The sequence below is a fragment of the Grampus griseus genome (assembly GCF_964374135.1).
Source record: "Grampus griseus genome assembly, chromosome: X".
NCBI classification, from domain to species: domain Eukaryota; kingdom Metazoa; phylum Chordata; class Mammalia; order Artiodactyla; family Delphinidae; genus Grampus; species Grampus griseus.
The window spans coordinates 106401388-106429282 of record NC_138999.1 but is presented as its reverse complement, the minus strand read 5'-3'; the positions used below and the strand labels follow the sequence as shown (position 1 = coordinate 106429282).

Genomic DNA, 27895 nt, shown 5'->3' with positions numbered 1-27895 from the left:
TTTTGCATTCTAATCAGCTTTGAATACTCATTAGTATTACTGCTACTTCCTGAAGCTTTGACTTTAGTTACACTCTGATTCAATGCATTGTGACTCTTAGTAACTAGTTGGGCTCATTGAATATGTGGGTGACACAGGTCTAGGAGCTACCTAAGAGCTCCTTGAATAATAAAAACAGAGCTAAGAACAAATAACCCTTGGATTTTTTTCTTAACATGCAAAAAAATTTGAAAACTGTCTTTTACATTGTATATTTAAGAACTAATTACTACAGAAATCACAAATCTATCAAATGTCTTGACCTCATGTATCCCTTTAGTCAACAAGCACATACCATGGACACAACCTTGTGCTTGGAAGAGGAGACTTAACCTTATGGTGACCACATTTTTCATGTGTTCATCATGTGTCCTGATTTAGGGTTTGAAAAATATAATCACCATACATTACATGCACATATGAATTGACATGAGAAAAAAAGTTTAGACATTATATTAACTGAATCAGAATAGCTAAAACAAAGAATAGTAAGAGCAAGCTAGAACTATCAGATGTTAAAATAATATTTTAAAACTATGATAATTAAAACAAAATGGTACTGATGTAAGCATAGACAGATCAGTACAACCGAATAAAAGCTTCAGGAACACACCCCAGTACAAATATTTAGGATATTATAAAACCAGCATCAAAAATCATTGGGGAAAAGAAACATTATGAAATAGGTGGTGCTGAGACAACTATTAAGGAAAAAAAAAACTTAGATTTTCAATTCATATCTTATTCCAAAACAAAATAAATAAAAACACTGCAGCTGATTAATGAGTTGAAGGCAAAAGAAAACTCAAACACAATTAGAAGAAAACATAGATGGTAGATCTCAAGATTGGAAAGGACTTCTTAAACATAAAAGCTAGGAAAGAAACCACAATAGGAAAAAAATGATAAGTTGGACTTCATAAAAGTTTCCAACTTCTTTGTATTCTTTGGCTAAGTTTTATAGACCATCCGACATCTATTTGGAGATACCAAAATCTGCATTGTCTGATATGGTAGCCACTAGCCACATATGACTCTTTAAATACAATTTAAATAACATTAAAAATTCCATTTCTCCGTTGCACTAGCCACATCTCAAGTGCTCAACAGTCACATGAGGCTAGTGACTACTGTGTTGGTGCACATCTAGAGCATTCCTATCAATGGAGAAAGTTCTATTGGATAGCGCTGATCCAAATGTTTGACTCAAAGAGTTATTTACCTTTCAGCCAAACATTTCAGATTGGGCACCCAATTTTCCATTCATTCATTACTACTTTGTGCCGAGTATTGTGCTTGACACTGAGGAGAAAATGCCAAACAAGTTTCTGCCTTCATGGAGCTTATGGTTTAGGTATTAAACAAGAAACCACACAAATAACTATATATTTACAATTGTTTAGAGTGCTGTAAAGTTTTTACAGTGCTATAAACATGTATAGCAGGACCTAACCAGGTCTATATGGCAAGGGAGGCCTCACATGAGTCAGGGGAAGAATGTTCCAGGCCAGGGAAACAGCATGTACAAATGCCCTGAGGTGGAAATATACTAGACTCTTCTAGAAAGTGAAAGGTAAGTCATTGTGGCTGGAATACAATGAGTCAGGGAGAGATTGGTGGGAGATGAGAATATAAAGGTAGGCACTGGCCTGATTATACAGAACATTGTAAATTTTTAAAGATCTTCAGCTATCAAAGATTACAGTTTAGTCCCTCAAGTCATAGAGGAAGGAAGATGACTTCTGATACTGTGGAACGATTGTCACGGAGGTTAAAAAGACGTACAATAAGAGTGTTTAATCAAAACACTCTTTTTCCCCCAGTCTTTTAAGTGTTTGTCACATGTTTGTCCAAGCTTCTCTTATATAAACTCTTCCGGTGGTCTATATTCATATTCATTGGTAAAATCAATAAGTTAATTGCCTAAAAGAGAATGATCTTCCAGGAATCATTCTTCATAACAAGTCACCATTCATTAAGAACAATAGCTATTTGCAAGCCTGTTTTATGATGCAGTGTTTCTAGATCTAGAAATCAGCACCATGGGTGAATTATGAACACATATAAGCTCATGGATCAATAAGCCTCATGTTTTGAATGTCACCAGCATGCTGCAGGGTTTAATAAATAGGAAAATGAAATAGAAGGAGCAATGAATTGGTAACATTTGCTCTGTTTAAGGGCCCCTCTCTGCATTTACTTTTAAGATTTGGCTGGGAAAAAAGACCTGGCAACAGAAAGCATATTCCTAATTATTCTCTTCTGACCATACCCCCCTCATTTCCAAGGAACCCATTTATTAGAAGATCATCACTTAGTTATGAGAGCCTAAACTGCCAAGTGATTCCAGATACGAGTGGAAGTTGGAACATTTAAATGCTATAACTCAGTTAACCCCTCTATAATGGATCTGTCACATTATTTATCGACTAAGACTAGTAATACTTGACATCTTCCTACTTTGTAGTGGTGAAAATGAATGAGAATGTTTGAAATACAGTAATATAAAGTGTGTGATAAAGATGTGGTATCAATGAAGAATCTATTTGTAACTTTACATATTTTGATGCATTCATTGAACATTTATTAATCTCTAGGTGCATTTATAAATGTCCTAAAAATAGGACTTTTAGGACATCCATTTATTCATTCAGTAAATATTTATTGAAAGGTTACTTGGGGTCAGGCACTATTCTAGTCATTGAGGAAATAGCAATGAATAAAAAAGACTAAATCCGTGTTCCATGGATCTTATATTCTAGTTTTGAGAGGCAGACAATAAACTAAAAATTTTTTTAAATAGTCTGATAGAAGATGGTAAGTGTTATGGAGAAATTGTTTTTTAAGCAGGTTAAAAAAGGATAGGGAGTGTGCGACAGAGGTGGCATTTTAAATAATGTGGCCAGAGGAAGCCTTACTGAGAAGGTGGCAATTGAGTAAAGACTTAAAGGAGGTGAGGGGTGAGCCATACTGACATTGGAGAAAAGAAGATTCGAGGCGTAGGAACAGTGGGGAAGGGGGTTGTGGGATACGGTAATGGGAGGTAAGGTCAGAGAGGTAAGAGAGAGACGGTAAAGAACCAGACTGTGAGGAAGTAGGTCTTGGTCAGGACACAGGCTTTTATTCTGAGCGATTTGGGAAGCCATTGATGGCAGGTGGGGAGGACGTGAACATTAGTGGCATATAAACAATTTACTTTCCTGATGCAGAAAAAGTAAATGTATAGGTTATAGCAATAACAATGATTTGGGCAGTTCCAGTACCAAGTGCATTTGGACTTCTCCCACTTTCTTTTTACCAATACAGCAAAATACTAGGGTGAAAGTCAGCCTGAATAAATGAAAAAAGATGAATTAGAGACTATTTCCAAAGGAAATACAGTCATATTACCTTCAATGCATATAATGACAACAACTAAGCTACCAGAAGTGCCTAGTAGAGGGCCTGCTTTAGTAAAAATTTATGAATGATTTGTAATGAGTCCATTGTTTGTAGGTTTCTAAAATGCCCGAGAAGATTTTGTTCAACTGAATCACTGGAATGATCAGCCCTTCAGTTTCTTTTTCACTATTAATTTGCTTGGTAGACGCTCTATTCTATCGATGCTGAAAAGGTTAAGCTTCAGTCCAGCCCCTGTCCAAATGATAACAAATTCTGAATTTGTGAAATTCAATGAATAAAGATTTACTGTAGCATTAGTATCTGTTTAGAGCCACATAGATTCCTACCTATCTGACAACCTAACCAAGCAGAGTTCACAAAATGAACACATTCTAACGACCTGAATATGCTACAGAAAAGTTAACTGCCCTCTGGCCAGTGATAAGGCAACTTAAATAAAAGTGAGTCTGAACATTTTCAGCTGCCACTGCAGACCATTGGCATCTACCCCAGGACTCTATCCCTAGGCTCCTTGTAGCCTGTACAGTCTATAATTTGGTTAATGGCAAGAGCTAACATTTATCGAGAGTGCTAGCTACTAAACTCTAAGCACGATGCTGATATGATTATGAGAGCATGTGATCCTTACGACAATTCTACTCATCCCATCTAGTAGATGAGGAAACTGAGAATCCAGGAGTTGCACTGATTTGTCCAGGATCGTGTACATTGTAAGTGGCAAAGTCAAGATTAGAATCAAAGTCGTCTGATTCTTTCACCTTAACCACTTCATGTGTTCTAAATCCTACATTGATCAGTCACTTGGAGGTCTTACAGCCTAGGTCAGTAGTACTAGTCATACCTCTTGGATGGTGATGTTGGACGTGTGATTTGTAGTCAGAGCACTGGGTGTTAATATGACTCCCATATTTCTTCCAACCACATTCAGCTTCCCTTCCTTTATTTATAAAATGGAGATGAGAATGTCTACCTAACAGGGTTGTCACAAGGATTTAGTTAAAATACTACATGAAGATGTACCTAGTGCCATACCTGACAAATATTAACTAATCTATACGTGGTGCCAAATCCTTTTGGATAGCCTGCCATGGAACTAGCTGTCCGTTTTTATCAAGGTAATAATATGGGTGCTGTCCCTAAGAGGATATATATTTGTAAATTCATTTTAAGGATTAGGAAAACGTGGGTTTTCCCTGTATTGTTCATATTCCCTTGTCCAATCCTGCTTTCAACCAAGGGCATACATCTAGTAGGTAAAAGTTTAATAGTGAGTGACTTGATCATGTACAGAAGAAACCAGTGTCCTTGACCTTCATCAACCCCAACTGAGCCAGCTGGCATAGTCCCTAACTGGCTGGCAAAGCTAGGACCAGTGAATGCCCTGTTTAGTCCTTCAAGACAATTTAACCTCCCTTTTATTTTGCTAGCTTTTATTTTTATTCCTTTAAAGGGAACAGGCCCTAAAAGTAAAGTAAGCTAACATTTGATATGTCCATATCTGACACCTTGAGCCTGGCTGTCAAGGGTGCCACAGCTTCCAATTCAGGGTGATAAAAGAACCATTAACAGCCAAAAAAAAAAAAAGAAAAAGAAAAAAGGAAACCCACACAAGCAGTGTGATATCATTTGCACTCCTTTGTAACAGTCTAGACATACTGTATGGAGTGTTATCCAATGTGATAATTGGTAAGTAGATCTTTGCCCATGTACTGGGCTTACCTATGAATTATAATTCGGGGTTGCATACCATTATTGGTCTGCTTGCCTGCAGCCTTTCTAGATTCAACAGAAGTCTTGCTGTTCTCAGAAAACAGAGGTCTTAGAGGGTCAGCCCTGTATAATAGGCAATTAGTGAATATGAAACATTAACTTGGAATTTATAGCACATAACTAGATGAGAATGTGAGTCCCAATTTTGAATTGGCTCTGTGTTTAGTTTTAGAATCCGGTTTTGAAGATCGTTGGGGCATTACTATTTATTTAAAATCTATTTCTTTTCAAAAATAAGTTAGAATTGTGTGGTTGACAGGTCGAAACCTGTGAATGCCCAATCTGATTATTACTACTGCACTTGCTGCCGATTGAAAGATAAAGGTGACTGGCCATCTGAAAAGCAGTTTTTCATTGTTTAGTATATTATGCATCAATTCCAGACATCAGAAAACTGTTTAAATCAGATTGATATTTTTGCCAGCTTTCCAGCACATCCAGATGTTTAATTGGCAGAGTAAAGAGATAATGTGCTAATAGGAGGCTGAGAACAATGTATTGGAGAGAGAGGTGATAGTGGCATCTAAAATCTATAGAAAATCTGTTAATGTAATTTGCTGAATGAGGGGAGAAAGGGCAGCAGAAGGGAACTTCTTAGGGAAACTAATGCACACAAAAGTTATTCATCAGTGAAAAAGAAATATATATATACAGAGAAGTAAAAATCAGGGGCAGAACTACACTGAACAAACAGGGTAGAGGCCAGAAAGCAGCAAACTGCATTTTAAATCAAAGTAGTGTCTGTGGTACAGGGAATTTGAAAGGACCTCATGTGGGGAAGAATATTTCCAGGGTGCCCTAGGGCTACTGTTCCAAACGCCTGCTCTCTTGGTGTTCCTGACTTTCATTGCCCCCAGCTGTGGTGCTTCCCCCTCCAGCTCAACAGGGGCAGCCATGTAAAGGAGAGAGAGCGAGCAAAAGAGCCGCGTGAAACCGGTGCCAGTAACTTTCATCATCAGCCTTAAGGAACGGGTAATCCATCTGAACCTCCCTATTCCACTGCAAGCCAAGAAGATGAGCATCTTTATATTTACCCTTGTTAAACATCTGAATTAGGGCTTCCCTGGTGGCGCAGTGGTTGAGAGTCCACCTGCCGATGCAGGGGACGAGGGTTCGTGCCCCGGTCCGGGAAGATCCCACATGCCGCGGAGCGGCTGGTCCCGTGAGCCATGGCCGCTGAGCCTGCGCATCTGGAGCCTGTGCTCCGCAACGGGAGAGGCCACAACAGTGAGAGGCCCGCGTACCGCAAAACAAACAAACAAAAAATCTGAATTAGAGCTACTGGTCTGCTTTAAGGACCATGGAAGGGCTTTAACTTTTTTTTTTTTTTTTTTTTTTTGCTTATTGGGTGTGGAATGAAGTGTCCATATGCTCAAATAATCACTCCAACCCCTTCTCTTTGCACGTAATTCTTATAACACTTATTGCAGGTTTAACTAGTGTAAGAGTCAGCTGTTTTATGCACCTATTCCTCCTAAGTTCTGAGCTCTTAAAAACAGGGAAAGGGTTCTTTTTTACCTCTTTCCCTCCCCAAGCACCTAACACAGTGTTGTGCACCTACAGTCAGCCCTTCGTATCCTCAGGTTCTGCATCCTTGGATCCAGCCAACCACGGATGAAAAATATTTGGAAAAAAAAGAATTCCAGAAAGTTCCTAAAAGCAAAACTTTAATTTGGCGCATGCCTCATAACTATTTACATAGCATTTACATTGTATTTACAACTATGTACATGGTATTTACGTTGTATTAGGTACTATAAGTAATCTAGAGATGATTTAAAGTATACGGGAGGATTTGCGTAGGTTATGTGCAAATACTGTGCCATTTTATATAAGGGACTTGAGCATCTTCGGATTTGGGTATCCGCAGGCGTCCTGGGACCAATCACCTTCAGATACCGAGGGACAACTATATCAGGTTCTCAACAGTCTCCCCTCCTCCTGTAACCCCTGTGTCCCACATCATTCCTCTACCAAAGAATGAAGCTTTTATGTGATTTATTTGTTGGAACAACCATGGATTCAGGAGTCTGGAGTAAACGGTGAAGGCCTAGGAAATGAAAGAGAGCCATTCATCACTATATACTGGAAATTTCTTAGTATTTGCTTCAAATAACTGCAGTTAGGAGCAAGTAAGCTCTAGTCACTTCTACAGATTCCTAAAAAAGTGGTTCTGAAAATTTAGTATGCTTCGGAATCACTCAGATTAAATATGGCATAATCCTGGGCTCTGAAGAAATTCTGCTTCAATAGGCGGGACTCAAGAATATACAAATTGAATAAACTCCCCAGGTAATTGACTACACGTTTGAAAATCACTGCCCTGCTTTAGACACTTTGTCACCATCAGAATACCAGCTTCTATTGTGGGAATTAGGAATAGACAAGTATATTGGGAGAATCTTTTAAAAATACAAATTAAGGTTGGCAAGCATTTGTTAATTATGTGTTCATAAATGTACATGATGTGAGAAATTCCAAAAAATTATAAGAAATAGTTGCAATCCCAGAGGAATGGTCTTGCGGAGGAAGAAAGAAACTTCAAAAGAGTGATAACTAACAGAATACTCTCTTCAAATGCTAAACAATGTAGTACTGCTGGAGGATTCAGGAAAGATTTATGAACACAATAGTTTGAATTTCACTGATGTGCCACGTAAATTCAGAGTGGGTGATAATTCATGAGAGACATGTGAATTTAATAGATTCTAAACTCAAAATGTGGACCATTACCTTTGGCGATATTCTAGATATTTCTCCATTTGTGCATGTTATTAACTATGTTGTTTCTCTTGACACTAAATTTCAAAAATTCTTTTTCAGATGGTTTGACTGACTGTGTGGACCCCGATTGTTGTCAACAAAGCAACTGTTATGTAAGTCCTCTCTGCCAAGGCTCACCAGATCCTCTTGACCTCATTCAGCAAAGCCAGCCGCTCTTCTCTCAGCACACTTCGAGACTCTTCTATGATCGAATCAAATTCCTCATTGGCAAGGACAGTACTCATGTCATTCCTCCAGAGGTCTCATTTGACAGCAGGTATATATGTATTTATTCTATTCCTTAATGAACAGTGGTCATGTTTTTCCTTAACCGTGAAAGGAAGATACACACACACACACACACACACACACACACACACACAACACATGATGTGTATTATTCGTAGTAAAGTATAAATGGGGCTTTTAATGACAAAAACAGAAGTATAGTTTACAAATTTATTGTTCAGCTTTTGGATTGATCCCTTAAAAAATTCTTGAATTTCAAAAGCCAAATTTTAAGTTTTATTCCATGGTGTAAAATGTTTCCATATGAGTTGGGTGAGTCTGATGTCCCAATGTGAAATGCAAGACTTGTGAAAATCTGTCTTCTAGGCAAGCTCAAATGCGTGAATTGTCACTAAAGACCTGAGACCGAAGTCCAACCCATAAGATGAAGAAATTTTAAAATGCTAACTTACTTATTTGAAGTGTAATAACATGAATTTGCTCGTTGTTCTTCTCAGCTTCATCTTCAGCAATGATATATTTTAGTCATTAGCACTAGATATAAGTAAGTCACTGAAGTCAACATTTCTGATCTCTTAAAAATGTTCATGCCTTGTTCATGCCACAATTCAACATGTGTAAATATTGTTATTAAACTATAAGGATGTTTATCTCTCAGAATAGAAAGTCCAGCAGTTGGGCTTGGGGGTTGGCTGACCTAAGGGTTCAGTAACATCATCTAGGCCCCAGGTCCTTTCCATTTCTCTGTTCTACCATCTTCAGCATAAGCTTCATTCTTAGGTTGGTAGCAAGATGGCTGTGGCAGCTGCAGGTTCACTTCAGACACAACAAGGACCAAAGGAAGAAAGAGAAAAATACTCCCTGAAGCATGGAATATAAACTCTTCCCTTCACTCTGACTGTTTCTCATATCTCACTAGCTTCTAGACTATTACAAACAGAAATTTAAAAAAAAAAAAAACTTGGAAAGTATTTGTCCAGGAGCTCCTGTCTACATCCCACCCACTCAGTTGCATCCTGGTGGGTGTTATCAGGCCCCAGGAAAAACTCGGTCAAGAGTTTATATTGATATGAGTGATAATCTAAGAAAATCACAACTCAATCTTGACCTATACACACGAGGAAAGGGAAAAAAAATGATGTGCGTGGAAATTTAAAACACTCAGCATCCTTCGCACAGATTGTACACTAGAACTGTTAGTGAAACTTAAAACTTTCTCATTATGTTTATTATGTGCAGTTCTAACCTTTTAAATCTTTGACAGAACCCCAAACCAACTGCCAATGCATCACAAGAAAGGCCTTTTCTGCCAGGGGATCTAGTCAAAGTTTGCCTTCTCCCAAGAGACTCAGTCATCCCCATTTTGAAGTATTTCCCCCAGCTCATTAACAACTCTGGGGTAATTTCAAATGGCTGTCGTCAAAGTAATTCTTGAGGTAGTGAAGCCTTACTTATTGCACACCAGACGAACAAAGGAAACAAAAAGCATTATTCATGCTTAAGGAAAAGTCAGTCCAAAAGAAAAAAAAAATAGGTAAATGAAATAACCACCACCATGACACGGAGATATGTATTAAATGACTCACTGAACTCAAGCAAAGGGAGAAAGTCAGGACCTGAGAGAGACAGGAGCCAAGTCATTGTGATCCAGAGGAGGGCGTTTGAGCAATAAACTTAGAAAAGTGAAGGGAAACTCCAGCCCCTGCGGTTCAGCTTCATGCTTCAGCAGCGTTGCCAGCCACTCACAGAGTGAACAAGCCTATTACTTGTGGTACTTAATGCCCTTCTCCTCCTCCTGGTTTGATTGAGTTTTCCTCATTCTTTTGTAAAAGGCTCCAAGTTATCATTTGGCCTGTAAGTCACATTTGAATTCAGAACGACTCCTTCTTCCAGTGGTCTCCGCTCTGACACACATGTCTAATCTGTCAGAAAAGGTGCAGGCCTTTTCCAAGGGAAACGGTTGAGGACAAGCAATGTAACTATATTTCCTTTAAAAAATCAACGCGTGCAGTGTTATTCGGGTTATCTCTGGATAAAATCAATCCAATTCTGATCATGTAGAGTATAAGTAATAATAGGTACAAGCTCTTACATCTCCATAGTACTTTTTAGTTTGTGCAGCTCTCAAACATACATTATTTCATCTTAGCCTCACAGTATCCCTGTGAAGTAGGTATTGTCTTGGTGCATTTTATATGTGAGGGAATTGAGCTTCAGAGAGATTAAATAACTTGCCCAACATCACACAGCCAGCAAGTTTCTTTGTAGCAACTCTTATAATCTTTCTGTTATACCACTGCTGCCCCATTTCAACTTGTCCTTAAATGAGCCTAGTGACTCAGATCTCATTTTTACTGGATGAGTGACATCTGGGTTAACACAAGAAACTTAGAAACCGAGCGATATTGTGAAATCCAGCTCATTTTAACACATTTCAGTGACATTATTTACAAACTCTGAGTCAATGGTAATGAGCTTCTTGGTAGAAGAACACTTTTGAACAACTGGTAAAACAGGCCTTTTGCTACGTGTAAATTGTTATTAACCACTTCTTATGTGTCAGATCTCTTACTAAGCTTTTACATGTGTTATCTCGTTTAATCCTTACAAAAACCCGATATGGTAGGCACCATTATGATCCCCACTTTTCAGGTGAGAAAACAAGAACTGAGATTTCAAGTGAGTCACTTGCCCAGGGTCACAGCCAGTGAGTGTCAGAGCCAGGATTTGAAACCAAGCAGATTCATACTGAGAGCCTGACCTCTAAACCACTATGCTGAGCCACTTTGGCTACTTAGAAAGCTCTGCTGAAGACTTATGACCCTTATCCATCTGTGACTGTGGGGTTGCTCTCCTCAGACAGATCTAGAACACTTAGGTACTATAATCAGGGGAACCATTCTCCTCTTTGGCTTTTGCCACATAATTGAGTGATAGCTGAGTAGGTGGATGAAGACGGCATTGCCGAGGGGCTCATTTGCCTACTGGCAAAATGTGACCTGCATGGAGGACTTGCTGCTGAGTGTTGCCACCATCAGAGGCCTTTGAGCTAAAGATGGTGGCATATAGGTGACTAACTGTTGCAAGGACAGATAAAGGTTAAATAACTGTGCATCCTTGTGCAACCAAATGAGACTAGCCTTTCTTGTTCTGAGTTTGCTGCACTGGCATGTGAGAGCACATGGAACATTAGACCTCCTGTGTCCCTGATGGTGTAATGTCACTGGGAACATGCCACTTGCCCATGGTAGAGTCTCCAGCAAGCCCAAGTCAGTTACCATTTTTTCCTTAAATACATTTTACCCTGTAGCCTGAGTTTCTTGTTTTCAGTCGACTCCAAACATGACTACAAAGTAAACCACATATTCTACGTGCCCTGTATGACTTATTACTTTTTAATAATGTAAATAGGTGAACAGAAGCATTATTGATCTTCAGTGTCTAAGCATTTAATCACTATTAATAATGTAAAAGGTTTTTATAAATATGTAAAAACAAGAGTACATTAAACTAAACGACAGCAGTAATTTGCAAAGCCGGACATTTCACTCATCATCACTAATGGAGAAGTGCATTTAAAAAACAAAATCCTACCGGGGTTAGTGCAACTGCTGACAGCAAGGTCTGGCCAAACTCATTTGTCTGTTTTGTAGCCACGAGAGGCTGATCCCCACATCAATCCATGTCAAGTGTCTACATCAGGCATTGCTTAATATCAGCCCACAGATGTATTTTGTTTGGCCCAACATTTAGAAACTAAGAGATCTAACATAAAAATTGGAATGTCTTCCTTCTCTAGAAAATTGACAAAGCTTGACGTCTCTGGTAGAGGCCATCCAGAGCTGAGGGCCAGTTACCCCTCTGGAATGACTATGACATGCCTCTCTAGCTCACCATTCACTGTTTCCCTTGCACCTGACTCACTTCCCTCACTTTCAGGGTCCTGCCTGGCCCTGCTGGCCTTTGAGTTCGTAACCTCTGGACTACACAGCTTCTATAGCTTTTCATGGAAAGGCCACAAGTGTTCGTTTTTTTTCTTTCTGATCTGTTTCCCTGAGAGTCTTTAAAAATCCAATCTTAACTCTTTACTTAATTTTTGAACCTTTGCTGTGTTGGTTTAAAAAGAGAAAAAAAGTGACCGAACATAAACCAGAAACCACATTAATGGAAGGATATTTCCCCCCTTAGTTCACTGGGGGACCTGTGGACACCTCATGAATAAGTTGATGTACATTCTGCCTCACATCTTAGAGTAATAAACCCCCAGGTCCCACCATAGTAGAAGTAAAATGTCCACTTTCTATGAGAAAGATGTGTATGTTGAGAGGCATTTGACGATTGTTTGTCACTTAGAGTAAGTTTTAAGAACAATTTAAAGATCTAAAACTTTGCAGCAATGCTGCTGGGTGTGGGTGTGGCTGCCTCTTGTGCCTGCTCCTGGTGGGATCCCCAGCCTTAGTTGAAAAGTTCTAGAGTTGGGACCAAACTTAATCCAGCACTAAGCACATGACAGCACTGTTAACACGCTACAAAATGAAGAGGTTGAGCAGGGTGATAGGTTTCTTCTAGTGCTAACTTTCTGTGAAGTTGCTGTATTTCAGTTTCTTGCTCCACACTGGGATGTGCAATATTTAAGTTCTGAACTGTCCTCATTGCTAAAATCTAAGTTCTTTGAGGACAAGGATCAAGTCTGATTTGTTCTCTCCCTGTTTTGATTATCTATCACTGTGTAGCAAACTACTCCAAAACATAACGGATTAAAACAATTTATTATGATTACATTTCATGATTCTGTGGGTTAGAAAAAAGAAACTTCTTTCTCCTCCCCTCCCCTCCCCTCCCCTCCCCTCCTCTCCTCTCCCCTCCCCTCTCCTTTTCTTTTCTTTTCTTTTCCCGGGTAGGGAAAAAAGACAGAAATTCTGACAGGGTATGGCCAGGATGACTTCTCTTTTCTCCATGATATTTGGGCTCTCAGCTGGTATAACTCAAATAGCTGGGGGCTGGAACAGCTGGACAGCAGCCAGGAATCCCTCTTTCTACCCACAGCCTCTCTACTTGGGTTTCCTATGGGCATGGCAGCCAGTCTCGAGTTTGTCAGAGCTCTTATATGGTGGCTCAGGGCTCCAAGAGGTAACGTTCCAAGAGACAGGAAACAAGAAGATACCAGTCTCTTAAGGCCTGGGTCCAGAAATTGCCCCAGTGTCCCTTGTGTTATATACTGTTTATCAAAGTAGTCACAGAACTTGTCCAGATTCAAAGGGAGGGTCATAAATCCTACCTCTAGTGGAGAGAAGTATCAAAGAATTCGTGGCCATCCTTAATCTGCCATACCACTGTATCCCCAGATCCGAACACAGCATCTGGCAGAAAATTGGTAAGAAAATGAGTGAATGAGTGAGTGGCTTAGTTGTAGTGATATTGAAGTGCTCTTCTCATATTTGCTAATGAAAAACTCTTTTTGGTTGCCTAGAACACGCAGATGATATTAGGACCTCAAATAAGTCAATTCCCAAATGTAGAAGCAGCCTAAAGGTAAGATTACTGTTCTCCAAATAGCACAGGAACAAATTCATAAAAGATGAAGTGATTATATAACAGTAGCAAAGTAATTACTCTTTTTTTTTTAACTTATGAGACATTCCACCACTGCCAGAGCCTGTTCATAATTGACATCATTTATAACTTTGTGTAAGCATCAATAATCCTCTCTGCCTTCAGTGGGCTAGATAATCAAAATTTGAAACCAAGGAAAAATTAGAAAATAAGGAGCAATATCAGGAAGTCATAGGAATACTGCTGTGAACTGGCTCACTTTGCTGTTCCAGCTCATGAGAAAACCAAAGACAAGCACCCCAAAACTAATTGAGGTACCGCAAATGCCTTGAGCATGGCATTCTTGGCAAACTCTTTACCTACCCAAGTCCTTCCCTTCCTTTACTATACCCCATTCAGTAACGAAATCATTATTCATGATACCTGGCAACAGCCATGATTACTATCATAACTTGTTTAATAAATTATGCCTTTCTGCACTTAGTTGATCTGGGAACGTATACCATTTGAAATCCTGTGAATGGCAAAATGAGTTATTAAATCAAGAATGAGGTTAAGGCAAAGGTTGCAGGAAGATGATCATTGCTGTTGATCTCGGATTTGATGAAGACTTAAGAATAACCATACTTGACAGATACAAATTCCTGTTTTTTAAAATGTACATTTTATTGAAATATTAGTATTTCCAGAGTAACTGAGAACTTTAAATTTCTCTACAAGAGATACCAAAGTCCTCTGCTGTCTCTAATGTAATCTAATATCCTCCTATCAACTCATTTTTATAAAGTGATGAGGATATGTATTCACTCATTTATTCAACAGATATTTCTTGAGTCACCCACTCTGTGCCAGGAACTGTGCAGATGGAGGTAAACAAAAGAAACAGAGTCCCCTTATTCACAGAACTCCCTTTACATTCTAGTGGTAGAAGCAGTCAAAGCATCAAGTAGATACATAAAGAATTAAATGAATTACAAATTGCAATAAATTCTGTGGATAATGGAACATCAGGGAGCTTGGGGTTCATCAACTCAGGGTCCCAAATTCGACTGCTTTGATGAAGCAGTCAGGTAACCATAATGGAGGTAAGACAAGGTATTCTAGCAAATGAGACCAAGTCATTAAACAATTACAGAAGTGAGACTGACCTGGAAGTTTTCAGCAGAAACTCAGGGATGGAACTAATTGACTCAGGTGAGCTTGAGGAGGCGCCTGGATGACTTGCAAGAAAGAATACAAAGCTTATTTGGACAGTGAGCAGCTTAACTATTTGCAGGAAGTTTCATCCTTTGACATCTGGGCCTATAAATAATTTTAGTACAATTTGAAATGTTTGTGTTAAACAGATGAATTCAAGGGGAAAAACAATCATCCAAAAAAATTCCCATTTACCACACTGGAAAAAATTCCCATTTAACCACACTTTGGCGTCATTTGTAATGATAGACCCTACAGTTTCTTTCAAGATAATCCACATTGGGGAAGATTAATCATTTCACTCTTGAGATCGATGAACATGGCAGTGTTTACTTGGTTCGCGTAATGGCACTGTCCTAGGCTCTGGCCTACAGCAGACAAATTGCCTTCCCCATACAGTCTAGTGAGGAAAACTGACAATAATGAAAAAGGTAAATGTCAGGTAGGTACTGTCAAACTAGATAAAGAAAATTTAGGGACAGAGAGTGACCATTTTAGACAGAGTGGTCCGGGAAATCCTCTCTGGCACTAGAGCAGAGAGCTCATAGCATTCATCTATATGTTAGATGATCTTGGCAAGAATGTTTCCTGCCACCTGGACCCTTCTGCAGCAGCTTATCACACAATCCAGAGCCTGGCTGTCACTTTTAGGGTCCACTGAATCAAGATTCTGTGGCATTGTGTGAAACAGAAAGGTAGAACAAACCTTTCTCAAGGAATTACTACATGCTGGTTATTGTACCAGGTTTTACTGATAAATGGATGGGGTGCCTGTCCTTCAGGAATACATTGAGAAAAACTGAATACCTCAGACAAACTGAATGGCCTCTGAAAGAGAAATCAGCAACAGCCCTCGACCATTTAAGTCATGAAAAGAATTTTTTAAAATAGCAGATTGTCATCAATTAGTGTTGACCCTAAAAGAAATCAGACACGTAGAAACCACATCCTGATTTGGAATTATGAAAAAGAGGAGGTAAGGAAAGCTTATATTTTAGAATATTTATAAGGAAATGCAATGTTATTATAACATTAAAGCATTCATTGAGTTAACATTCACAGTCCATGTACAGGTATCCCCCAGAAGGTCTGTACCTAATCATTCATAATTTTGCTGAGGAACAAATTTGAATTCATATGCTTTGTGTTTAACTTTTTCATGAATCTAGTAGTTAAGGACCTCCAAGTATACTTACTTACTAATGGCAAATCTTTGTGTATTTTTAATCTTAAGAATGTGAAAGACATTATGCCAGGTACACAACTAGGGGCTGATAAACACACAATGCAACAATTGCTGAATAAATTGAGTAAACTAAGGACTGGGGGAAGCTCTTTCTAAGGCATCAGCACCTGCAAATCTATCTTGTGTTCACCTTTCTTTCTAAAGTGAGGCACTGCACATAACCTGCCCACATTTGGAAAAGGGACCCAAGAGTGGGTTGGCTCTGCCATGATTCCTTGTGAGTCTGTCTGTCTTCCCATGTTGCTTTTCCTAAGCAACTTCCTTTGCTTATCACTTCTGTAGTTGTCCCAAGTGAGAAGTAAGATTTCTGCTACTTGCTAATAAAGCACTTTGATCTCGTGTATGTGAAAGGTGTTACGTGTGTGAAGATGAGATCTCCTGATTTTCAGACAACTATTTTGTCTAATGCTAAAGTTCAGGAAACATGTTCAAGACACATTTAAAAACTTACAAAGTGCTGAAGGTTCCAAGATTTATAGTGCTGGCTAGCTCCTGAAATCAGCAGTCAACACCTAAAGGTACCAAAAAAGAAGGAATGTGTGACTTTCACTTCTTTGCAAATGCTCTTGGGCAAAGAAATCTGAGCACAAATCTTTCAAAAGCTGTTCAATTGATTATTTGTGATATTTTGAAACTCAGATGTTCTGAGGTGCTTAATAATGGTGATTAGTAGTACCAGTAGCTGTCTACAGCTTATCTCGGTGTGAATAGGTGTCTTCTAATATTTTACCTATCTTACTTACTGCTCAATTAGGATTGAAATTCGAAAGGATCAAATCCTTAATACCTACTTCTCAGCCATACGATTTGCTTGCAGTGACTCTAGCTAGTTCTGTCATCTTATCTTGTCCCTGGAGAGGGCAGAGTCAATGCAAGTCTAGGGAGAAAGAACAAATGACATCTTGTGGTGCATCTCCACCATACACCCTGCACGTAGAAAGTGCTCAGCAGCTGGTAAATGTCTACAAAGTAGTGACATCCTGTGGATGAAAAGCACTTTCTTTTCATCTGTAGCCACATTATTTACATCTTGACTAAAAAAGTCTACAGCTTAGGCCATTTAGGGTCCAGGTCAAAAGACGTCCACCATTTCTACCACTTACTAGCTGCGTTATCTTGAGCAATTTTTTTTAACCTCTCTGAATGTGTTTCCTCATTTTTTAAAACAGGCTAATAGTAGTACCTACTCAGGGTTATATTGATGGTAAGTGAAATAAAATAAGAAAAGTGCCTGGCATGGTACCTGACTCATAGTAAGTGCTTAATATCTTATTTATACAAACACATGTATTTACATATATATATACTTTATATATATAGGGTACATAATAGAATATAATTTGAAAGGTCCAGTTCAAAAGACAGTCACTTTACTGGGTTACTTTACTGTTACAGCATCTTTGTGAGGTGACTGGGGATAAGACAGGGAAGAACTATCACTCTCACTTTCCATAAGGAGCAAAGGAGGCTGAGAGTAATCCCATTTCTTAGGAAAAGTCACATCGATGATTATTAACAAGCCAGAGCTAGAACTGGCCTGGACAGTTAGGCCACACTTTTTCCTCCTGGAGGGAAGAGTAATCCATGGCCAGGCTATAGCCAACAAGACAGACTTGCCCTGTATTTAACGACTATCCATTTATTTGAAGGGCAGATTCACAGAGAAGTGACAGGAAAGGTTAATGAGGTTAACAAAACCCCATAAGGCTGATTACAAAGATAAACCATTTGAGTAATGTGGAAAACAGGACAAAAACAAACCAACCAAAAAAATAAAATAAAACTTGAGACTATTCAAGAGTTACAAGGGCTTCCAGGGCAAATATTTCAGGATTCAAATTCTGGACAAAAATAATCATGTGTCTAAATGAAGCAAACTGGCACTTCTGCAGTCCTGAAAATGTGACTGTGTTGTCAGTTTTCTTATTGCTTCAAAACACTTGATCTTTTTCCCATTACTTTGGGGATTTCAGGCATCAAAAGCAAGCCTACTTTTGACAAGCAATTACCAGGGCAGATGGGAAAATAGGCACCCTACCTCAGGGTGAGTGCCCCCATTTTGTTTTACTTGAAACATCACTAGCCATGAGGAAAATAATTCTTCTTAAAAAGCTATCTGCATTTGCAATAGCACCACCTTTCCCAAAGTCCTAGAATGTTGATGGGTAATGCTCCTAGCTGCTTTTAATGTTACCCATTTGGTAGGTATTATTTATTTGGGCTAGTGACCAACTGAGTAGGATTAAATCAGCCTGCTCTATTTAACTAAAAACTAATGAGATTTTATTGGGTTTACATATAAACATTCACTGCATTCACATTTGCAGAACATGAAAACAGGTTTATGCTATAGAAGTAAATGTTTTCGTGGTACTGTACCAGCTTAGATAACATACATCAAAAAAAAAACTAGCATGTGATGTGTGGAAACCCCCAAAATATCTGAATATTAGAACCCTCAAATGTATTTGAGTTATGAAATACCAAATTGTAATTATATAGTTGTATATAAAGGAATAATGGGGTTAGTGTTCATAAATTAAGCATTTGAGGAGGACCGTTCATTCTTTCCAATCACAGGGGTACTATTTAATTCCCTGAAGTAGTCAATTATCAGACAAAACTCTCATGATGAGGTCGTAATTCACAATCCAGAATGCTGGCTTCTAATAAATGAACTGTTACACAGGAACCTCAAAGTGGTCTCTGAAACCCTTGAAGTAGTGCTGTGGGATAGGCTGGAAGTATTTTACAAGTTCATATAAAAATATTTGAGTTGGGGCTTCCCTGGTGGCACAGTGGTTGAGAGTCCGCCTGCCAATGCAGGGGACACGGGAGGGCAGGCCCGGCAGCCTGTGTTTTAACAAGACTTCCAGGTGATTCTGGTGCATGATCAAGTTTGAGAGTCACTGGTGTATATGAGAGAAAGATAACCAGAAGGGACTGAGGACCAATACTACAGTCCCAAAATTACACTCTTAAAAGAAGATCCTTTATTCATGTGTGCCACAGTGGATAAGAGGGCATCATAAGCCCTTTGTCCCAACCGCTCAGAGGTATTTGCATTCCAGTAGCACCCCCAGAAGCAGCAGTGATTTAGCCCAAATGACACAATCTACAGCTGTGGAACGTTACGGTATAATAAGCCCGTGGAGAAGATGTCAGGAGAACCATGAAACCACACCTCATATGCAGCAGGTTTCTGTCCCTTGGAGATTTGAACCAACTGACAACTCATAGAGGAATTTACAGGGCAGGATTACAACACCACTGAGCAGAGGATTCACATAGCCTCTCTCAGCCCAGTCCTTCTCGATGCTATCTCTTGACCAGAGCTGTCAGCTGCGGAAAGGATTTCATCTGTTCCTGTGGAAAAAACAACCTAACCTGTCCACCTGCTGCTAGATCCCCTGCTGGCCAGGTCCTTGATTTTGAATGTTACCCTTCAAAGGTTGCTTATGCTCCTGTTAGCAACAAAAGCAAATAGCTATAACTTCCCTAGCCCTTGAGCCTCATTTTCCTTACAAAAGATTTTAATCAGAAATACCATGCAGTAAATTACATCTTCTTTCAGCAATTTAGTTTTCAGCCTTGTTTTTCAAACCAACTTTTGTGCTTGAGGTTAATGTTTTTTGCCTGAGGTGTTGAATGAATATTGGAAATTTGACACCAAAGACAAAAGACAACAAAGAAGGGAAGAGGAAAATGAAACCAAGAATTTATTGAAGGCTAGGGATAATTTGACTATGCCACGAAAATAGCAAATACAGAATGAATTAGACCTTTTGCATCAGAACTGTCTAACAAGCAGCTTGTTAGTTAAATAAGCCTCTCGGTAAAGTGTACTGACTTGCGTTTCCCAAGATGCCCTGTTCTTCAGACCAAGCTCCAAACACCTAGAGGATTCAGCATTTAGTTAAAGGGAGAAGCAGTTCCTCTGAGGTTGCTGCTTTAGCATAGTGACAGCAGGTCGACAGCTTGGCCTGTATTATCCAGAGAAGAAGAAAAGAGACACTTGGGAGGGGTGATCTTCTCCATACATGTTTTTAAAGTCACATTGGACACGTTCATCCAAGTTCAAGTTATCTTGCTCTAACCCACAATAGCAGGGAGAAGTCCTTGTTTTTAGAGGTTCAAGGAAGCAAAATATCCCATCCAAGTCTGTGGATCAAAGAAGGAGAGCCCCGGACAAAGATCGAAAGCATGCAGTACCCGCCATTGAGAGTACTCAAACACACACACACAACCAACACAAAAGACAGTCACACTGGGCACATACCTGCTATACACATGTGCAGGGCCAGCTTCATGATAGTCCAGACAGTAGCTTCTGTAATCTAGTTTGGAAGGTTCACAAGAGTTCCGTATATTACTTAATTGAAAAAGTTTCAGGAAAAGACAGGTCCTTAAAGGTTTAGGACTCACGTTGAACTTTTTCATGTGGCAAAAGTTTAAGAGTTCAAGATGTTTCCTCAGGACAGACCAAGGACAGGCCAAGTATGACTGCCTCACTTAAATGGTGATTTGAAGAAGCTGGACAGGAAACAGGGAGGCACCGCAATTGGGCATGACAAAAAACACGGAAAGTAGGATTGTGGGATGACTGAAGACAGACCCCAGCCATAGATACCTCACTACTTCAGCAAGGATCTAACCTAGGAAAAAGGTGAATTATGCAGGCCACCTTGGATATTGGAAACATAAACAAATAGATTATGTACATGGGGGAGAAAGTATATTTTAGTGGTTGCGTAAATCAGGAAAAATAAAGCAGATACAAGGCTACCCCCCACAATTAATGAAGAAAGTTGAGTTTAGAAGCTGGAGCGCACAAAGTGGCAGTTGTGCTGTATGAAGTGGCACAATACACCGTATCTGCCAAGACTATATCTGAAGGTTCCCTAAGGGCCATCTGGAGCTCGAGTAGCCTGGGGAAGTGAGCAGACTTGAGAGCATTCTTTTTGAAATGGAGAGTTTGCCTGAGAAGATTTTTTTCCTAGGTTTCTGCATGCAGTGCCAATCCAAATTACTGCCAATTAAAAAAGAATAATACTGTCCGGAAATTTAGACAACTTATACTGACGCAGGATGACTGATGTTGGTCAAAGATTATAGTAAGTACTAGTAACCCAGGAATGAAAGGAGCTAAGAGTTATTCTTGTGAAAAATGGATGACATGGAGTGTGTAAATAATGGAAGCAAATGCAGCAAGATACAGGGACTCTTAGAACATTTAAAATCCAGTACGTTACAAAGAGAGTTCAATGCTGATAAATGTAAAATAATAAGTTTTATGGGGCTTTATCATATGCTGTAAGTTGGTGTGGATCATAAAATATGAGGAATAAAAAAAGTAGGGGAGTTGAAAGACAAGTCTGAGCATTATTTATGAATGATGAGTGAAATGAATGAGAACAGGTAGACAATGTCTTGAATAATGATGACTTTGATGAGTCGTTATCACACAAATCTGTGTGCTTCATAAAATATGAGGAATATTAAAGAGAAGAGGATTCAAAAGACAAGTCTACTCAGAATGAGATACAGAATGAAGGAAGAGAAGAATACAAGAGAAGTGCACAGAATAATGATGACTTTTATGAGACTTTCACTCACCAGCCTGGATCCTTCATAAATATAAGCTGTATAGAAAATAAAAGAGCAGCAAAGAGAAGAGACAGATCTGTGTCTGTCATAAAATATGAGCAAATAATGTCAACTAGGCTTGACAAAATAAAAACAAAAATAATTGAGCCTAGTACAGCTGTGGGAAGACACAATGTCTAGATTAATGTGAACAAATAAAATAAGCACGTGTAGAATTGTCTTGCCAGTAGGGAATCAGCGACCACCTAAGTAGGCATCATTGTTGAAAAGCCCACCTTGTTAACTGGTAAAGCCTTGGCAAGTTCATAATTACCCCCTACCACACACCCCCAAAAGCCATCAGCACATAGGGCTCAGGAAGCAATGTTGAACTGATCTTCAAATGAAGGTGGCCTCACTAATGCACGTTTCTTCTCAGCCCCTCTGGCTCCGATCCCTATGTAGTTTGCAGGAGATTTTCTCAGCTGGTTTCTACTTAATCTATACCCAGTTTGTCAAATTTTGCTTTGTAAAGACCTTCAAACTGTCACTGTATAAAACTAGAGACATCCTTCTCTTTTCATGTCTTGTTACATTGGATTTAGAACCAGGGACCAGATCTGTCAGGATTAGTTCAAAATCCAGAACTTGGTGACTTTCAAATATCTTCTCTATTAGAACAAATGGGATTTCAAAATCTCCCCAAAAAGGAACTGGAAGAATCAGACAAGGCAAAGCAAGTGCCAGTGTGCCATTTGCATGCCATTCAGAACCATTATTTACGGAATTCATAAGATGGACAGCTCATTGGAAAGAAGAAACCCACTAATTTATGTCAGAACTAGGAATGTCGGTCTGAAGAGTTCAATAAAGACACTAATAGCAACAATTATACTAGCTTAGCTTTGTGCAATACTTACTGGCTTATAGTTTGTGTTGGGGGAAGGCTTTAGGTGATGCAGGATAAATCCTATCAGTATAACATATCCCAGTTCTTCTGATTGCAGTAGAATTTAGTAGTGATGTTTATTGGCCATAACATATAACACAAGCTTTGGCTGGTAACTGTCTCTTGCTTTTTCACAGTTTTTTTTTCTCTTGAACGATCTTTGTGGCCAAGAGCCTTTAGACACATTGCCTTGACTTGCTGATTGAAAGAATGTATAATGCCAGGGTGGAATTATTATGGTTACTTTGGAAAGTCATGTTTGCCCAAATCACATGGCCCCTTTTAATCCAAGATTGAGCTTGCCTGGATACCCTGATCTCACTTGGTGAAAAAAATGACATTAATGCCCTAGGAAAAATCATTGACCCTGCCCAACTTCTTCAACCCTACCAGCTCCAGCTATAAAATGCACGTTCTAGAGCTCAGGACTGCCAAGGCTAGGACTGGACTCTGGTGAGACCCCCTTCCCCCCAACCCCAAAAACAACAGACAAGTGAAAAATCTGTGCTTGGGGGTTGCCCCTGGGCCTTCTTAACTGCCAAGCTCCTAAACTTTGTTACAACTTGTTGGCCAAGCTAGAGCTGAAAGTATACTCGTTTTAGTGGACTATGTCCCTGGGAGACAGCTCTGTTAAGGGCTAGTCTAATGGAATCCTCTTATTTGGCAAAGATGAAACTCATTTGTTTAAAGGGAAAATCTCCTGAAATATTTTATTTCAATCAGGCCAGAGAAACATGGTGCTATATAGTCAGGGACCATGTCTCTTTTGCAGACTTTAACTGTTAAAATTTGCCCAACTAAGTCTGCTTTTTTTTTTTTATTATTTTTCCAGAAAAAGTAATTTGGCAATATGTATTAAGAGCCTTAAAAGTGTTCACACCTATGTATGTAAATGCATAGAAAATGCCCTCAACAAAATGATATTGCTGATTACCTCTGGGGAGAAGACCAGGAACTGGGAGGGAGGTGGTCAGCAGGGACTTTAGTCACGTCTACAGTGTATTTATGTATTAACTAATTTTCATTTTAATTAATTTTAATAAGAGAAAAGTATCTTTCCATGACTAGGACTATCTCCCAAGGAAATAATAAGAAATTCATTGCAGAAAAAAATAAGAAACAACTAAATATCCTAAAATAGGGAATGGATTAAACAAGGAATACTGTTTTAGGGCTATATTATCTAATATCAAAATGATATATTAAGGAATTTCTAATTACATTGGACAGTGTTAATAATATACTGCCAACTTTAAAATATCAGGATTCATGGGCTTCCCTGGTGGCGCAGTGGTTGGGAGTCCGCCTGCCGATGCAGGGGACACAGGTTCGTGCCCCGGTCCGGGAAGATCCCACATGCCGTGGAGTGGCTGGGCCCGTGAGCCATGGCCGCTGAGCCTGCGCGTCCAGAGCCTGTGCTCCACAACGGGAGAGGCCACAGCAGTGAGAGACCCGCGTACCGCAAAAAAAAAAAAAAAAAGAAAAAGAAAAAAAATGAAAAAAATATCAGGATTCAGAACTATACTGAGTATAATCCCAATTTTTATTGGTAAAAAAAGGTATTCATACCCTCACCAAAATGTTATTAGAAGTTACTACTCGTTGGTGAAATTATTGTTTTCTTTGTTATACTGAACTGTGTTTTCCAAACTTTCTCCAACTTGGCTTCTAGAATCTAGTTTCAACATGCTTTTATATTTGCCTTTGATCTTGTGTTGCAGGCGTGCTTGTGTGATTCGAGGCCAAGTGATGGCTGTAGATGGAACCCCTCTAGTAGGGGTGAATGTTAGTTTCTTGCACCACAGTGATTATGGGTTTACCATCAGCCGGCAAGATGGAAGGTACGTCAATATTGCTTCTGATCATTGTGTGGGCCAAATACTGACTTCTAGCCATGAGTCAAACCAGGGCTCAAGTGATACAGTGTTTATAAGCCCATCTTCCTTCAAGCTGTATCTAAAAAAGTCATTGGTGTTATTTATTTCCTCTATTCCCCATCTAAATCAAACCAAGTTTAGCTCCTAACCAACCCTGTACTATTACTGTCAAGTCTTCCTGAAACCCTGGCCATGTGGAAAGTTGTCTAGCCTTCATCTAAGCCTTCATCATTTATAAATACAGATTCAAAATCCAGTAAGATGATGCAGGTAATGAAGCATTGAACACCTAGGCTGTTCTTTCCATGATAGCCTCAAAATATTTCAGAGGTAAAGTTGTCCAAAAGGTTTCTTCCAAAGGTATACAATTCAACCACATTGAGACATTAAAGGAAAAAAAAAATGTGTCCTCCCTAGACTGCCTATTTTACTAGTGGCTATAACAGGTCGAAAAGCATGGCCAGCTTAACCAATTTCCCTTGGTGTCTATATAACCATAGTGATTTAACCTTAAGCACCAACCACCAAGCTGCTCTCTAAGGGCTTCCCCAGGTTCTCAGAGACCTGGAAAGCAAGACCACTAGTTAAATCTTTTCCTCGTGGAAAAGGGTTTGCTCACAAAAACATTTTTGTTGCCATCCTTCAGGTAGACATTCGTTTAGAATATTTGAGTCAATAGGCCCATGTGTCCAGCTTAAAGGTACCTATTTATGATTCTCAGGAACATTGTAATGATGGCTTTGAGGTACCCTAGACTCCAGGTGGCTACCCTTGAAATGTCCTACTGATAACAAGCCGCTTCAGTACTCATATAAAGAGACCTATTGCCTTGAAGCTTTATCACAGTGTGAGAGACTATGTCATTTCAAGAACCTAAAATCAGACGTTATTATTAGTCCTAGCCACTTCAGAATTGTTAATTGTTCAACCTGGGCTATGCTGAATTTATTTTTTCAACTGCCTCTCAAGAAAAGGCTTACAAAAAATAGTTAAAGAAGATAATAAGGAAGAGTTTAAACCTATTTAAGAAAAACTTTTTAAGATTTTAGGAAATTATATGAATTATTTGTATGTAAATTATATTACTAATTAGAAATGAGCCGTCTATTCATTATAACAAGCTCAGCAGAACTACTCTGGGAGCATCTAGTCTGAATATATATATATATATATATGCAATAAAAACTATTTCCTTTCAAATATTCTATAATCAGAGCTCTCTACTAATTCAAATGGACTTTTTTCTCAATTAGATTGAATGATGGAATTTTGGTAGTTCACGCACCAGTAGCTGGTACAGAAAACTGGCCTCTCCCTTGCCAGCAGGTTCAACCATGTGCCAGAAATTGAGAAATGGATTATTTCTTTAAATAGAATATGCCCACAGGGATATTTGGCTTCTTATGGAGAAATGATGTGCCTTAGGTTTTTTAGCTTGTGTCCAAAGGTTTCAGTGAGTTATTCGATATTCACAAAAGAACCTAAAAGAAATGTGATGTCTAAAAAGTCTATAAACTTTCTGTTTCCAGTTTATAGAAAGCATTAAAGAATGACAATTTTTATTGTTATTTTTGTGTTTTTAATCTTAAGTAAAATACCAGGACCCTCCCACTGAGCTCACTGTGAGAACTAGGTTTATATAGATGACAGATATTAGCCAGAGTCCCCTCTGGCAGTAACTCTTCCCTCAGGCTCCACAAAGGATGTAGGCATTCAAAATATATGCCCCAAATACCAACCAGACAGTCCCACTATCATCTCTTAGACATAAAGTGACAGTGTGATGAGAGTTTCCATTTATATGTCTCTGATGGTTGCTATCTCAGATTGAGTTAAGTACATTTCAGAAGTAGAATATCTAGAGAAACTACAGATCTTCCTCAGTTTATGATGGAATTACATCCCGATAAATCCATCATAAGTTGAAAATATTTTAAGTTGAAAATGCATTTAATACACCTAACCTACCAAGCATCATAGCCTAGCCTAACCTACCTTAAATGTGCTCAGAACATTTCCATTAGCCTACAGTTGGGCAATATCATGTAACACGAAGCCTGTTGTAATAAAGTATTGAATATCTCATGTAATCAATTGAATACGGAACTGAAAGTGAAAAACAGACTGGTTGTGTGAGTACAGAAGAGTTGTAAGCATATCAGTTATTTACCCTCGTGATCACGTGGCCAACAGAGCTGTGGCCCGCTGCGCTGCCCAGCATCACAAGAGAGTTTCTATCGCATATCGCTAGCTCGGGAAAAGATCAAAATTCAAAGTATGGTTTCTACTGAACGCTTATCACTTTTGCACCATCATAAAGTTGAAAAACCCTAAGTCAAGCCATTGTAACTTGGGGACCATCTGTATACCTGAGGGCAAAAGGATTATAGAAAGGTTGAGGTTAGCATTTAGATACCTGGTAGACAGGGTGTGATATGCAAAATGCTGTAAAGTTCTGGCTTTCTGTCTCCAAATCTCAATCCCACCTCTCTGCCACTGTGCCTTTTGTTCCCATCAATGGTATCACTGCTTTGGGTTAAGTTATTGACTCTTTCAAACTCCCTGTTATATGCAAATATGTTATGGTGGCTGGAGAACTAATTACCCACGTTATCATCCATCTGCACAAGTTAATTGACAACTTTCCATAGGGAACCAGGAAAAGTCTAGGTCATGAGACCAAAGTGATGTATAAAAAGCAGAAGGAAGGATGGGAGTGGAAGACGGGTCCCTCTAAAAGTAAGAAGAGATTAGGTATGCAGATTGGGAGAGGCCAAAGTAGCAGAAAAGAAAAAAAAGGCAATTCTAAAGGAAAGATGATGTATGAGTATCTACTGCATTCCTTGCATTTTCATACATATTGTTTCATCCTCATAACAACTTTATGAGATAGGAATCATTATTATCATCCTCCCCATTTGACAGACGAGAAAACTTATCCAAATTAACACAGCTAATAAGGGTAGAGCCAAAAGTTGAACCCAAGTGATCTTGCTCTTACCTTCTATGATTTACCACCTTCAACTTAGATATGTAACAGATGCTCATATTGATAGTTCAGCTAATGATAAGCAAAATAGGTGAAGCATTGACATTCCTAGAAGATTCTTGAGAGCATTAAAGGTCTCAAGAACTTTGTTCAGAAGACTTTGGGAGATGAAGAGAGGGTTTCCTCTGATTCCCCTCAGGTAAGAGTTTGTTCATTTATGGATACCATAAGGCAGAAATAAGCATTTTACATAAGCTACAATAGTCTTCCATCTA

At 39.0% G+C, this 27895-nt stretch overlaps 1 protein-coding gene across 3 annotated transcripts in view; it reads left to right on the top strand.

The window, feature by feature from the left end:
* The window catches only part of TENM1 (teneurin transmembrane protein 1), a gene marked incomplete at both ends in the record, with an annotated part of 571653 nt that overhangs the window by 392571 nt on the left and 151187 nt on the right, over window positions 1–27895 (top strand). For all 3 annotated transcript variants that reach the window (XM_082681806.1, XM_082681807.1, XM_082681805.1), the window contains 2 exons: window positions 8035–8251; window positions 24476–24595. In XM_082681806.1, coding sequence (XP_082537932.1) covers window positions 8035–8251; window positions 24476–24595 — 337 coding nt within the window. The remainder of the gene's footprint in view (window positions 1–8034; window positions 8252–24475; window positions 24596–27895) is intronic.